Source organism: Dermochelys coriacea, chromosome 7 (genome assembly GCF_009764565.3).
Source record: "Dermochelys coriacea isolate rDerCor1 chromosome 7, rDerCor1.pri.v4, whole genome shotgun sequence".
Lineage (NCBI taxonomy): Eukaryota > Metazoa > Chordata > Testudines > Dermochelyidae > Dermochelys > Dermochelys coriacea.
This window is the reverse complement of record NC_050074.1, coordinates 76561035-76575465: the sequence shown is the minus strand read 5'-3', so window position 1 is coordinate 76575465 and position 14431 is coordinate 76561035. Positions and strand designations below refer to the sequence as shown.

The 14431-nt window shown below is 40.4% G+C and overlaps 1 protein-coding gene across 4 annotated transcripts in view; it reads left to right on the top strand.

Moving 5' to 3' along the window:
• The window catches only part of FAM13C (family with sequence similarity 13 member C), a 237266-nt gene that overhangs the window by 124649 nt on the left and 98186 nt on the right, over positions 1-14431 (top strand). For all 4 annotated transcript variants that reach the window (XM_038411265.2, XM_043519012.1, XM_038411267.2 and 1 more), the window contains one exon: positions 10591-10629. In XM_038411265.2, the coding sequence (XP_038267193.2) occupies positions 10591-10629 (39 nt within the window). The remainder of the gene's footprint in view (positions 1-10590; positions 10630-14431) is intronic.

The window sequence follows — 14431 nt, the reverse complement described above, 5'->3', positions numbered from 1 at the left end:
GATGGCACTGTGTTCTGCATGGCTGAGGTTATGGGGTAAGCGATGCTGCTTTTCCACAATTTCAGCTCGTGCACGTCGGCGGAAGCAGTCTATGTAGAAATCCAGGCTGCTGTTTCGACCTTCAGGAGGAGTCCACCCAGAATCCTTCTTTTTGTAGTGTTGGCAGGAAGGTCTCTGTGGGTTAATATGTTGGTCAGAGGTGTGTTGGAAATATTCCTTGAGTCTGAGACGTCGAAAATAGGATTCTAGGTCACCACAGAACTGTATCATGTTCGTGGGGGTGGAGGGGCAAAAGGAGAGGCCCCGAGATAGGACAGATTCTTCCGCTGGGCTTCATGTTCTCTGTGTGTGTGTATATAAATCTCTCCTCTGTTTTTTCCACCAAATGCATCCGATGAAGTGAGCTGTAGCTCACGAAAGCTTATGCTCTAATAAATTTGTTAGTCTCTAAGGTGCCACAAGTACTCCTTTTCTTTTTGCGAATACAGACTAACACGGCTGCTACTCTGAAACCTGTTTCAAATTTGCTTTACTAAAAGAAAACCCGAGAGAGCTTTTGACGCTGGAACTGAGACGGCTCTCTTATGCTGATTTTATTGGAACTACTGATTGTAGTAACTGAAACTGCATAATACTTCTACAGAATGGAGAAAGTAAATCCCATGAAGGTATGAGCAGAGTAACAGCTGACCACTACCCACTGCTAAAGATTTGCATTTGTATCTGAATGATGCACTAAAGCAAATGTGATAACTAATTGAATTTTTGTTTCATGATAGGTCTATGCAAAATTCAAGAAACTGATTTAGACCCACAAACTCCAAATACTATTTGAACCATACATGATATAAGTTCGGTAAAAGTAATTGAGGATAAGAATTGTGGCACTCATGAAATGTCTCTGCTATTATTGTGTCCTGTTTAGGGTGGGAGTAAGATACTCCTCGTATCAGGTATGGCCCAGCTGAGGGGCTTTTCTGTTTCTTCCTAGACAGTGTCAATAGGAGCAACAGTCTGTAGTTTACTGTAATTCATGAACAGGAAGGAGATTGTTACAGTATTGTAGTAGCATAGTGCAATCTAGCATTAAATGTATAGTCTCTGATTTGATTACATACTGAGACTTTTAAGGTCTATCTTCACCAGCCAGCTATTATTGCTTTGCATCAAAGAGTTCTTGGGAGGAAGAGAGAAATAGGATAGAGAAAGGAGAAACTGTCAAAGTGTTGGAGGATCAGTCTGACTTGCTGCTCTAAACTGTGAATGTGAATCAGATGGCTGGGATCAGCTAACTTAAGCTACAAATGTGGGCCAGATCCTCAGCTGGTGTAATCTGGCATAGCTCCACATGGAGCTACACTGATTTACTCCAGCTGAAAATCTGGCTCTGATAGAATAATCTTTCTTAGTATTTTGACTCCTCAGTTTCTGGTCCCCATCAGAACCAGGAAGGCTAGAGGTAAGTGAATATGAACATCAATGGAAAAAACAGACATCCACAACTTTTCTGAGCTTAAAAAAGGTTTGGGTTGAATTTTGGGTGAAGGTCTGCATCTGTCTGTACTTTATCTGAACTAGTTTATAAACATCCCTAGGACAAATCCAAGGCTGGAATGAGAGGGACAGTGGGGAGCAGAGGAGAAAGTCATGTGCCCTTTGAAAATACACAAATCACTGGTACAGAACCACTAGCACATCAAAGAGGTTCTGTTTACATGTCACTACAAATAAACACTGTCAGTAAGCAGCAATTGTGCTAAGTACATGTTGCTTTCTGTGCATAAGTTCTTCTAACCTCATTCTTGCATTTGACAGGAGTTATTGGTTTGCTCTCCTTAGAGCTCCTTTTATTGTGGCAGTTTGTCATGTACAGTTTTGAGGTAGGTGAAACTATTGGTTGAAGTGAGCTGTAGCTCACGAAAGCTTATGCTCAAATAAATTTGTTAGTCTCTAAGGTGCTACAAGTACTCCTTTTCTTTTTGCGAATACAGACTAACACGGCTGCTACTCTGAAACCTATTGGTTGAGCAGCATCTTATTATTCGTTATTTGCAGCAGTGGGTAGAGGTCCCAGTTGGGTATTGGGGAGGTCTTACAAAATGCCTGATCCCACATAGGTCTTACCCTTACCCACTATGAAGAAAGGAAAATGTCCATGCATTTTGATGTTTTTTCAAGTAAATAGTTTACCCATCAGTTCAGATTCTCAGATAATGAATGATTTTTAAGATCTGCAAAAGCAAAGTCTACCATTTAAGTAGGGTGGATTGTTTGTGTTGTTTTTTCTTCATAGAGAAAATCAAAGAGGATCTGTCAGCATGACCTTTATTTTAGATAAAGAGAACAGCAAAACATGAAACAACAAAAGTAAAGAGACGAGAGAGCACATAGTGTATATGCCTCCTCTGTGCTGGTCTGCATTGAAATGAACACAAAATGGGATTTCTGTAGAGATTTAAAGGTGCAATGCACTGAAAACAAAGTCATTAAAGTTGTAATTATAATATGCCAAGATTTACTTACTCTTTCTTGCTCTCCACCCTTCAATTTTTGAGAGCTTGAGTGACTAAGAGTTATCAGTTTCACTATTACTTTCAATTTTGCATTTGAAAATATTGGAAAAACCTGAGATGTAAACTTAAATTTGGCATCCTTACCATATGGTTTCTAAGTACATGACAAGTGAATAAGTTGGATGATTGCAAGAAGAAAAGGGATGCTCTCTTGTGTTTAAGGCACTAGACTGTGCCCCAGGTGGAGAATTGGTTTCTGTTCCTGGTTCTGGCACAGATTTTTCTGTGATGTTGATCAGGACTATCATAATGCATACACAAAATAAGGATAAATTAAAGATGCATGAGCAACCTTAATTCTGGCATGTCTTAACTTCTAACTGCTTGACTTCGCAATTTTAATATATTTAATATATTTTATATAGATATTAATAATTTTGGTATTCCATGTCTATGTAATTTCTTTGCTCTTTTATGAAATCTGTAGCCAAATGTTAGTGAGAATATAAGGGAAGCGTGTGTGACCTGTACTTTCACCATCAGAGACCTTGGAGAGAACAGAGAGATATAAATAGCTTTAGTGGTTTCCAGCAAATGGGACAGACAATAGAATGATTTAATATTCTGATGTTCTGCTTGTCCGTCACCTGGGAAGAGCAGCCTTCTCCTCTTCTCTTCCCAACACATGCGCACACACATGAAGCGAGAGGGCTGACTGATCCTTCAGTCAGAGGACCAACGGCACAGAGTGGTTGAAAAAGGTCATTTCTACATCCTGTGATGTTTTCTTTAAATGTGTCATGGAAAAGATGAATACTTTTCTATCTTAAGTAGTAATCCTTTTTTCTAATGTTGTACTGATCTGCTGAGGCATTCTGGGCACATCACACAGCACTTTTACCATTTGTAAAGCACTGATCCAATCAGAAAAGTTGTTGGTCTTAAGCCACCGTGACATTAATCCAGTTTGAATTTGGTGTATCTCCCTCACAAGCAGTATTGTCATATGTGCCTCACCACACCACAGCCCCTTTTGGGATGACTGGGTCATGTTGGGGCTATTGGTTTGACCAGCATCCATTGTTCATCTGGCACAACGTGGTTTGACTAGAAACCCAATGCATGGTGCACTGGGATGCTTTGGAGTTGTTTATATGAGATATTCAACTCTTCCAAGGTTAAAGGCCCATTCCCACATTTCAAATAATATAGGAAAAAGCATTATTTTTCTGGGTTTAATGCTAAGAATGCTTTGAATCACCAGTGACAACATTTCAAATTTGTGGCAGTTATTTTTATATTTATTTGTATTGAAGTAAGTCTAGGAGCCTTAGTCATGGACCGGGACCCCATTGCACTTGGCACTGTACAAATGCTGCTTCTTAGAGGACACATTTTCAGTTTGGCCTCTAAGTACACAAAATGTTATATAAAATGTATATGCAGTCCAAAACTCCGCGAACTGTTTAAGCAAACTTCAGGATGTAAATGTCCAAAGAGCAACTATGTCTGCTTCAAAATGTGAAATGCTTAGTAAGATGCACATCAAAAGACCTTATATGAAAATGTACAGGTCCAGATGGTGAACCTTAGAGTCACACACGAGGTGACATTTCATTCCTCCTGTATGGCAGAGTTGGGCAGCTGACTCCATACCACCCCCCCCCACCCTTTCTGGAGCCATTCTAGTAGTTGACAGTTCAATTCTACCCCAGGCAGAATGATCTGGAACAAAAACACAGGGGAAGAATGCTCTGGACTAAAGTCATTAATGACCTAATGAAACCTAAAACAATTTAATTAGGGAATGTACTTTGCAAACAGTGACTTTTGCTCTACAAAATAGGTTTATGCACATTTTAGGCTAATATCTATGGATGCTCAATCTTTAGAATTTACTATGCAAAGCCTGTTGGGGGTATTCTGTTCTGTGGAGGACCATTCCAGCTAGAACTGGTTGAAAATTTTGCAACAAAACAAATTTCTTTCTGAAAATGTTGATTCAATTAAATCAAATGTTTTGGTGGAAATCAGGGTTCCTGCTCACCTGCATCCCCAGGCTCTACAGCAGCCCATTTGGTGAGTAGCTCAAACGACAAATTTTCAAAAAATTCTATTTTCAGGTCTTCCAAACCAGATTTTTTTCCCCCAAAAATATCCGTCATGTGGAATATGTTGCATATCTGATTTCTTGTTCCATTTGGAATGAAAGTTTTTTTTTTTTTTGAAAATGGAAAATTTCCACAGAATGGGAATTCTAGTTCTTGCACAGTTCTAAGTCCAATAATTTCATACAGGCAGGTGTTGGATTATAAAAAATGTGAGCTGGCAGATGGAAAGTTCAGTTACAAGTATGTTCCTGTACAATTTTTCATGTTCACTAAGGAAGACAGTAAAACACCCCGAGAAAATGTGTTCCTAAATTTTTATGGGATTATTTCTGGATCATTTTACTATAGCAACTGTACATGTAGGTTACACAGAAAGTTTGACTGTGTATCTTGTTTGAAGCGAGACAGCAAGAGCATCTGAACACTGTCTTCCACTCCTAGTCACAGATGTGCTAATTAGGTCACTGATAGAATCAAAGGTACAGAAAACTGGAGTCACTGCTCAAAACTGGCTTCCTTGTATAATCACTGTATTTTGGTTTAATTTGTCTAAAAAATGTTCTCATGTCTCTACTAACATTATCCCTGCAAAGCCAGGCTGCACATCAAGAAAGCAGAGTGGTTCACATACGAACATTTTGTGCAGCTGGGCAGAGTGTTCAGTATTTATCACTGCAGAAAACTGGCGTGTGATTGCTTACTCCCAAGGCTTTTGGTTGGTTTATACCTTGCTCAAAGGAAAATGGCATACAAATCGTACGAGCTCCAGTTTTAGGAAAGGATAGATCACCCACCCCTTATGATTTTAATCAGTGTTGTGCTGCCAATACTTGCACAGAAATCCTCCCCACTTTTATCCTGTGAGAAACCCCCATAGATCAGAAGTGCCTATGTTTGCAATACCTAGAAATGAGTGACTGGGGAATCTATCAAATTTGTTTTCTATTGAAACAAATATATTCTGTCATAACCATGGCTAAAGACGGAGGTAGCAAACAAACTGATATTAAATCTGCACTACTGGGTCCACAAAAAGTGTACTGTGTAGTATAGAAAAGTGCTCCACCAGTGTGATTTGAGGGACATAAGAGTGGAAGTAAAGACTTTGCAGGAGCATGTGGGTTGGAAGCTGCTATTTGGCAAGACCTAGTGCATCCCAAAGGCAATTATTTGCTCTTTGGTATTTTTATTATGTTCAGGGATAAATTAACTCTGGCAGGGATTATTTGAATCCAGAGGGGATCCATCAAAGACAGGGAAATCATTCCAATTTCCCTTTAGTTTGACAATGGGATTTTAATAAGGTCCTCCCAGAAGCCCTAGGAGGTTGCCTTCAGTGCATCATTACATACATCCTGTTAGTGACCATTTGAAGTGTTCTGCATTCTTTTTAACTTCAATTCAGTAGTATGTTATAAAATAGAGTGCTAAATGTAATTGCCAGCATTTCAGTAGGAGTAATTTTGGGCTGTGAGGAAAATCAGATTTTAAAAAAAGACTGCAATCACTGCTAATCACACTCTATAGGACTGCGCTGTACTTTGCGTCATCTGACAACAAATCACCAAATGGAAAAATACTGACTCTCCCAGTGCACCAGGGAATTCAGATTTCCCTGTAAATATGTACGTCTCCTTCAAATGTTCCTGAACAAAGAGTTTAATTCTCAGGACAAAATTGTCATTATTACGGACTTAAAGTTGAAATATTTCATTATTTACTTCAGACAAAAATCTGTGATGAGAACATGGTAGTTTTCTCAAAACACAAAATCATATCCTGGAAATTCCAAGGTAAGGTTCCACTTTGTAGAAGAAACCAAACCATTAGAAAGTCTGCAGATGCATGGTTAGTCACTTCGACAACCACAGCCTTGCAAACCAAGCACAAAGGAAATACATTCCTTCTCCTCACAACCTGTAGTTTCCATATGCCTCTTCCGTCCCATTTCAGATGATGTGACCTCCATTGGCTTTCCCTGTTCTGCTCTTCTCAGACTGAACCCACCTTACCCTCCACCTATGTCTCCCTGCCTCCCCTTCTTCCATCACAGTCTGAGCCATGTACTTTTTGCAGAGCAGGCATTGGACTGCTGTGTATTTCTAGTGCCTACAGATGACTAACAATGTTCATAATGTGCACATTGACCATATGGCTTTATTAAATATATGAAAAGTCTGGTTAATAACTAAATAATTCCCAACCCGAAAGCTAGTAAGATCAACAGAAGAAAAGCGAGGCTGCATATCGAGAAAGCAGAGCTGTGCACTTGCACACATGAATATTTTGTGCTTCTGGGCTAATGTTTAGTATTTGTTACTGCAGAATAATCATGATCAACAGAATAAAACAAATATGGAGTTTCTAGTCAAAGCTGTTTTAGAGCTATAATAGGACAGAAATATATGAATGAATTTTCAAAAGTAAAATCTCATTTTATTTTTGAATACTCATCTCTCCAAAATGCACAAACTTACTTGCTTGAAAATTTCCAAAACCAATCCTCTGAGTGCCGGCATGTGATATTTTAGATGGTTTGATACTATTTTGCCAAAATTGTGGTGGAATCAATAGTGGGTATTTAATGGGAAAGGTTGGCTTTTTTAGAGAAAATGTGTCTCTCCAAAATTATGATTTTACAAAAATATATAGAGCAGTGAAATTGTCTAAAGCTTGAAAATAGTGCAACACAGATAAAACTTTACTTGCAAATAACAAGATGATTATGAATAACTTTAAAAGTTGAAGTTATTAAAAATAAGTCTTGAATTCTGTGCTTAAATCCAAAGCTGCATGTACAGAAGCAGAATTTTTTCTCAAAGCTTGAGAATGATAGGTACAGTGCCTTATCTATATGTTGCAGTGAAATATACCGGACACTGCAAATTTTAGTACATTGAATTGTCATTGTATATAATATTTCAGACCGAAACAATTCAAATGGTTATACTGAAAATTAGGAAGTAAGGTTTGGATTGTGACTAGCCATTCACGGGATTAATGGAGAATAAAATCCCCACCATTTTAGGTGGTCATGTTAGTGCTCCCCTCTTTGACGTTCCAGAAATGGAGGGGAAAGGGGAATAAGAGCAGGGGCTGCATGCCCAGAGCAGGTAGACGGAGGGAGGGCAGAAAGAAATTGGGAGAGCCAGCAGAGAGCCAGAGCCCGCAGGAAATGTAATGGGTGGAGGTTAGTTATTTCCATCTGGGAGCAAGGGGAGATCAGGGAAGCAATTGTGAATCTGTGAATCACATTCCCTTTCTACTGTGGCTCCTGGGGACAGTGCAGCATAATCAACCTAACCCTAAATCTAGCCATAACACAATTAGTGATCCAGTTTTCACTAGAATCATAGAAATGTAGGTCTGGAAGGGACCTCAGTAGGACATCTAGTCCAGTCCCCTGCACTGTGGCAGGACTAAGTATTATCTAGACCATCCCTGACAGTTGCTTGTCTAATCCAGTGCTTAATTTGTGCCAGGGCTTGCCAGGACTGAGCCCTGGCACCTCTAGCCTTGGCGGTTTGTAGCCCAAGCACCTCTGGGTTTGCTGCATCAGTTATGAATGTAAAAAAAAATTGTTTTAGCCCCAGCATCTCTTTCATTACAAATTAAGCATTGTCTAACCTGTTCTTAAAAACCACCAGTGACAGATATTCCACAACCTCCCTATGTAATTTGTTCCGGTGCTTAACTACCCTTACAGTTAGGAAGCTTTTCCTAATGTCTAACCTAAATTTTCCTTGCTGCAATTTAAGCCCATTACTTCTTGTCCAGTCCTCAGTGGATCTAAAGAACAATTTATCAACCTCCTCTTTATAATAGCTTTATAACACACTTTTTTATACTTGAAGACTATTATCATGTTCTTTTCTCCAGACTAAGCAAACCCAGTTTTTTCAATCTGTCCTTGTAGGTCATGTGTTCTAGACCTTTTTAATCATTTCTCCAACTTGTCCACATCCTTCTCGATGTGTGGTACCCAGAACTGGACACAGTACTCCAGTTAAGGCCTTTTCATATCTTGCTTACAAACAATCCTGCTACTACATCCCAGAATGATGTTAACATTTTTTTGCAACAGTATTATATTGTTGACTTATATTTAGTTTTGATCCACTATAATCCCCAGATCCTTTTCTGAAGTACTCCTTCCTAGGCAGTCATTTGCATTTTGTATTTGTGCAATTGATTATTCCTTCTCAAGTGCCCATTTGTCCTTACTGAATTTCATCCCGTTTATTTCAGTTTGTTTTATTCAGTTTATTTCCAGTTTGTCAGGGTCATTTTGAGACTTAAGGAGCTTGGCTTGCTTAGCCTAACCAGAAAAAGGCTGAGGGGAGATACAATTGCGCTCTATAAATACATCAGAAGGATAAACACCAGGAGGGAGAGAACTTATTGAAGTTAAGGGTCAATATTGGCATTAGAACAAATGGATATAAACTGGCCATGAACAAGTCTGGGCTGGAAATTAGACTAAGGTTTCTAACCATCAAAGGAGTGAAGTTCTGTAACAGCCTCCCAAAAGGAGCAGTGGGTTCAAAAAACCTAACTGGTTTCAAGATTGAACTTGATAAGGGTATGGAGGAAATGGTATGATGAGATTGCTTGCTATGGCATGTGGCCTGTCTGCGACTGCTAATAGCAAATATGTCCAACGGCTGGAGGGCACAGGTCACTTGCTGGTATGAACTAGAGTAAATGGTGGATTCTCTGTAACTGAAAGTCTTTAAATCATGATTTGAGGACTTCAGTAACTCAGCCAGAGGTTAGGGGTCTTTTACAGGAGTGGGTGTTTGAGATTCTGTTGCCTGTGATGTGCAGGAGTCCAGACTATAAGATCACAACTGTTCCTTCTAGCCTTAAAGTTTGAGTCTATAAAACAATATGCATTGGGTGAGTGAGCTCGGAAGAGACAAGAATGAGAGACCACGTTAATATTATTTAAGGGAAGGGGAATTCTAGCTGCTATGTCCTGACGTGGCTGTGGATCCTCATTCATGCTAACCATGATTATGAACTGTGCTCACACATCATGCTAGCACAGGCTGCTTCAGTGAGTAGGAAGCCCCGCCTCCGAATCTCTGCTTGTTTCTTGCTGTAGTCTGTGCAGTGCCATTGTCACACATCAAGAATGCTCGTAATACTCCATTATTTGGAAAAACATGTAGCAGCAAGAATATATTTTTCTACTGTAGGATGATCTAGCAGTATATTTATCAGATTTTTAAGATGCAGGTAGACAGGAAACTCCAGGTTATCTCAGAATCAGCACATTTAACTGTATCCTGATTTGACTTCTATAGATTTATAAAACCAGGTTTGCAGACACTTTACTACAGGGTTAGTTTGGATTTTGCTATCTATTCCTCTTTCGCAGAAGCAATTTCCATGCCGCTTATTTAAAAATCCTTTGTTCGTTTATCACCCCTTCCTTCCAATTCAGATTAATTTTTTTCACAGCTTCCCTTGGAGTTTGGCTATCATCAGAATTTGTAAGACACAACTGAAGAAAAGTCTCATGAGAACCTTAATTGGTCATCCCTATTTGAAGTAATAAACATGACATAGTGTATAAGGAGCAGACTGCTAATAAATGTTTAAAGAATCAGAATACCAAATACTTGTATCAATGTGCTAGAAACCCTAGTTGCTATTTAACAGCATAGTTGTAACTGCAAAGTGTCTGATCCCTTTTTGAGATTCTTCTTGCAACCTGTGTTTATATATTCAAAGTACTGCTGGATGGGCTTTGTGGTTTGTGAGTGTTGCAGGGCTAATCTCTCTGGTTCTTTGTTTATGAGCATGTGCAGAGCAGTGCAGCGTACGGTATGTGTATGTAGAACTAACACAGAGACTTGCCTTGCAATGCCATGTTTCTGTATGTGTTCCAGCAACTGAAAAACATTTGGGGAGGCTGCCTGCTTTATTGACTATCTGATGTTTTCTTGTTTCTGTTTCAGCATTCAGGATCATTCCTTCAACAATACAGCATTAGCAGAGTAAGTGAATAAATATATACCTGTACCATTAAATAAAAATATGTTAAGCAGGGCAGAGAATAATTTTAAATACTATTTCAAAAATGAAAAAGCTTTTTGTAACATTTTATGGTGCAGAGTCTTCTGTGTCTTTAATATTTATTGAAAATATGCTGAATATGATATAAAACAATATTTACATATGGTTAACTATCCATTAGCAATGGGTTAGCATTATGAAAGAATATCTTTGTTGCTGTTTTCTGCCTTATATATCTTACATGTGTTTGAATATATGATTGTATGTATACTGTACATCTCATGAGAAAATATTGCTAATTGTTCTTACTGATGATCATGACAAGCAAAAGTGTCAGTTTTCTAAGAGCACATGGGCTATGCTTACTGTCAGCATTGGCAGAAAATATTCTTTAAGAATGTTTTGAGCAAAACACTACATTATTTAGACAGGTTCAGTATCTGAATGCAGTTTCCCTTTGCAATTAATGCAGTAAACTTTTTACATGCACTTTCTCCCCACTTTGGTTTTAAAGAAATATGTTTCAGCTTTTTATTTTAAGAAGCTGGACAGACAGCAGAACAGTAGAAAACATTGTAAAGTTACAAACACTGAGATGCCATTAACAATTTAAAAATTAAATATACTTCTGGTTTTCCTTAAAGGAACATGCTTTAATTTCAGATGTGACTATTCTGCATTATTCATTAACATTAGTACAGCGCTTTTTGGCTCTGAAAAATATGCATTGTGACCCTGTTTGTGTTTCATAGGTATTTTATCCTCAAATTTCACACACTTGATTATATTTCAGAAGACTGCTCAGCTGAATTGTGGCCAGCAGTTTGTCAGAAGGGTGATAATTTTATAGATTAGTTTGCATGTAAGGTACATTTCACATTGCTGAAATGCTGGGAATAAAAAGCCTAAGCTGATTGTGATTTGCTAACATGTTGCAGGGGAAATTATATATTTTGAAAGCAGTGGAGGTTGTAACTCAGTTTTGAGCAATCCATACGTGCTGTCAAACTGACTAGAGAAGAACGGATGTAACATTTTTCTAGGGATTCCAAACACCTTTAACCTCCTATATACCTCTCTCACTTTGCTTCATGTATTAATTTTATCCCATTTTTGTAGTGCTGCAGTAATCAGCATGAAATTAAATGGCATAAAAAACAGAAAATGGTTTAATATTTTTAATTAGTTTTGCCACTATATATTTCTACCTTTAAATGCTGTATTGTGGGACAGTGAGGTCTAAAATGAAGGACAACATGTGGGACTTTCCAAATGAGGGACGAAGTAGGACATCACATTTTTAATACTTTCCCCACCCCTTCTCAACCTCGGTCCTTCAACAGCTCCTTTCTCTTCCTCAGCCTCAGGGCTTCCCCCTGCCTGTGCACATCTTTACCTTTCCCCTGGTCATGCCACTAGGGCCAATGGTGCAAGTCTTTCTCTGCCAGGCTTCCTGTCACCATCTAGAGGAAGAATTGCAGAGAGGCCTGCTTTGTAGTGCTAGTGTAAGCCACACACCTCCTGGGTGTGGTGATCTGTCCCATCTAGTGGGGGAGGAGGGTGGGAGAGAGAGAGTTTGATTTGATTGAGCTACAGCCTTCACTAATAGCTGGTTGGCTTTTAGCACATGTAGTAGAGACTCTTGCACTAAGCTCCAAAGGCCTCAGGTTTGATCCCGATGACCAGGGTCTTGTCGGTGTTACAAGTGGGGGCTTGTCCGGGATTTCAACTGGGAAGTCTCTGAAGCTCGGAACGCACTTCCTCAGCTAGGGGAAATATGTAACCCACACACCTCCTGGGTGTAGTGTTCTGTCCCATCTAGTGGCACTGAGACCACTTAGAGAGAAAGAGATTGAGTCTGCTCTACACCCTTAGCTAATAGCCAAAGAAAAGGAGTACTTGTGGCACCTTAGAGACTAACAAATTTATTTGAGCATAAGCTTTCATGAGCTTCATCCGATGAAGTGAGCTGTAGCTCACGAAAGCTTATGCTCAAATAAATTTGTTAGTCTCTAAGGTGCCACAAGTACTCCTTTCTTTTGCGAATACAGACTAACATGGCTGCTACTCTGAAGCTAATAGCCAGTTGCCTTTTAGATCATGTGGTAGATGCTCATGCACTAAGCTCCAGAAGCCTCAGGTTTGATCCTGCCCACCGACGACTGGGGTCTGTTGGCGTTACACTAGCACTGCCAATAGGGAAGAGGAGGAGGAAGGATATGTACACAGCAGCTACTACAGCAGTGGGACCTGGTGGCAACAGGGTGGAATAGCAGGTCCTTGGTCCAAAGGCATCTGAGAAATGGGATATCCCACTTAGTGTGGGGGCACTGGAGAAGTTTGCTAGAGCACAGTAAAAACAGAACCCTGTTTTCACATATAATTTGTCTTTTTTTTTCTTTATTTTTAGCAAGTTTATAAACCCTGGGGGCTTGAAACATTCTTTTAAAAAAAAACCTGCTTGGGCCAGAATTGTCAAACATGGGTGCTAAAGTTAGACGCTTTTATCCCTGCTTACGCATTGAAATAAAAGATGCCAGATTTTCAGAGGTTCTGAGAACACACAGCTCCCATTGACTTCAGTGCAAATTGTTCATGCTGCACACTTCTGAAAATGAGGTCACTTCTATTTAGCAGTGTAAATGGGGATCTAGGTACCTAACTTTAGGCATCCAAGCTTGGTCTTACATTCTGAAGCACAATTCTGTTGCAAGGGGCAGAAACTGCAGAAACCTACAGTACACAGGGCCTTGATATAAAACATCAAATTTCACTTTTTTCCAGGGACCTTTCTTCAGATAAGCCAAAAGTCCAGAGCTGCCAGTCTCCTAAGTGGGCTATATGTGCATCTGGTGAATGAGAAGTTATTGTTTATATCAGGGTGGGCAAACTTTTTGGCCCAGGGCCATATCAGGGTGCAAAACTGTATGGCGGGCTGGGTAGGGAAGGCTGTGCCCCACAAACAGCCTGTCTTCCACCCCTGCACCCTATCCTCCCCCTCCCACTTCCTGCCCGCTGACTGTCCCTCTCAAAACCCCCAACCCATTCAACCCACCCTGCTCCTTGTTCCCTGACTGCCCCCTCCTGGGACACCCCCCCGTTCCCTGTCCCCTGACTGACCTATCCACACCCCCGCCCCCTGACAGACCTCACCCCCTATCCAACTCTTCCTGTTCCCCGACCTCTGACAGCCCCAGAACCTCTGCCCCATCCAACCGCCCCCTGCTCCCTGTCCCCGACTGCCTCCTGGGACCCCCTACCCAACCCCCTCACTGTCGCGCACACCGCCGCTGCCTTACCATGCCGCTCGGAGCAGCAGGAGCTTGCTGCCTGCGTGGCAGCATGGCTGCAAGGGAGAGAGAACAGCAGGGGAGGGGCCGGGGGTTAGCCTCCAGGGCCACGACCTCAGGGGCCAGGCAGGACGGTCCCGTGGGCTGGATGTGGCCCGCGGGCCATAGTTTGCCCACCTCTGGTTTATATGCATGTCTTAAAGATCATAGCCTCAAAATAGATGCAGCTTTCCAGATCCTCAGAAAGGACAGACAAAGAAGGAACAAATCACAATACATCCGCTAAATCCCACATTCTTTGGAAAAACAGTACATAGGAATTGCCATATTGGATCGGATCTGTCCATCTAGTTGCTCTGCTGTCTCTGATTGTCTGGTGCCAGATGCGTCAGATGAAGGTCATTAATGGAATAACCTACCATTAAGGGACATCTCCCTGCTCTTAAAAAAAAAAAATCTTATATAGTGTAACAGTGGATATTTTCATTTTCCA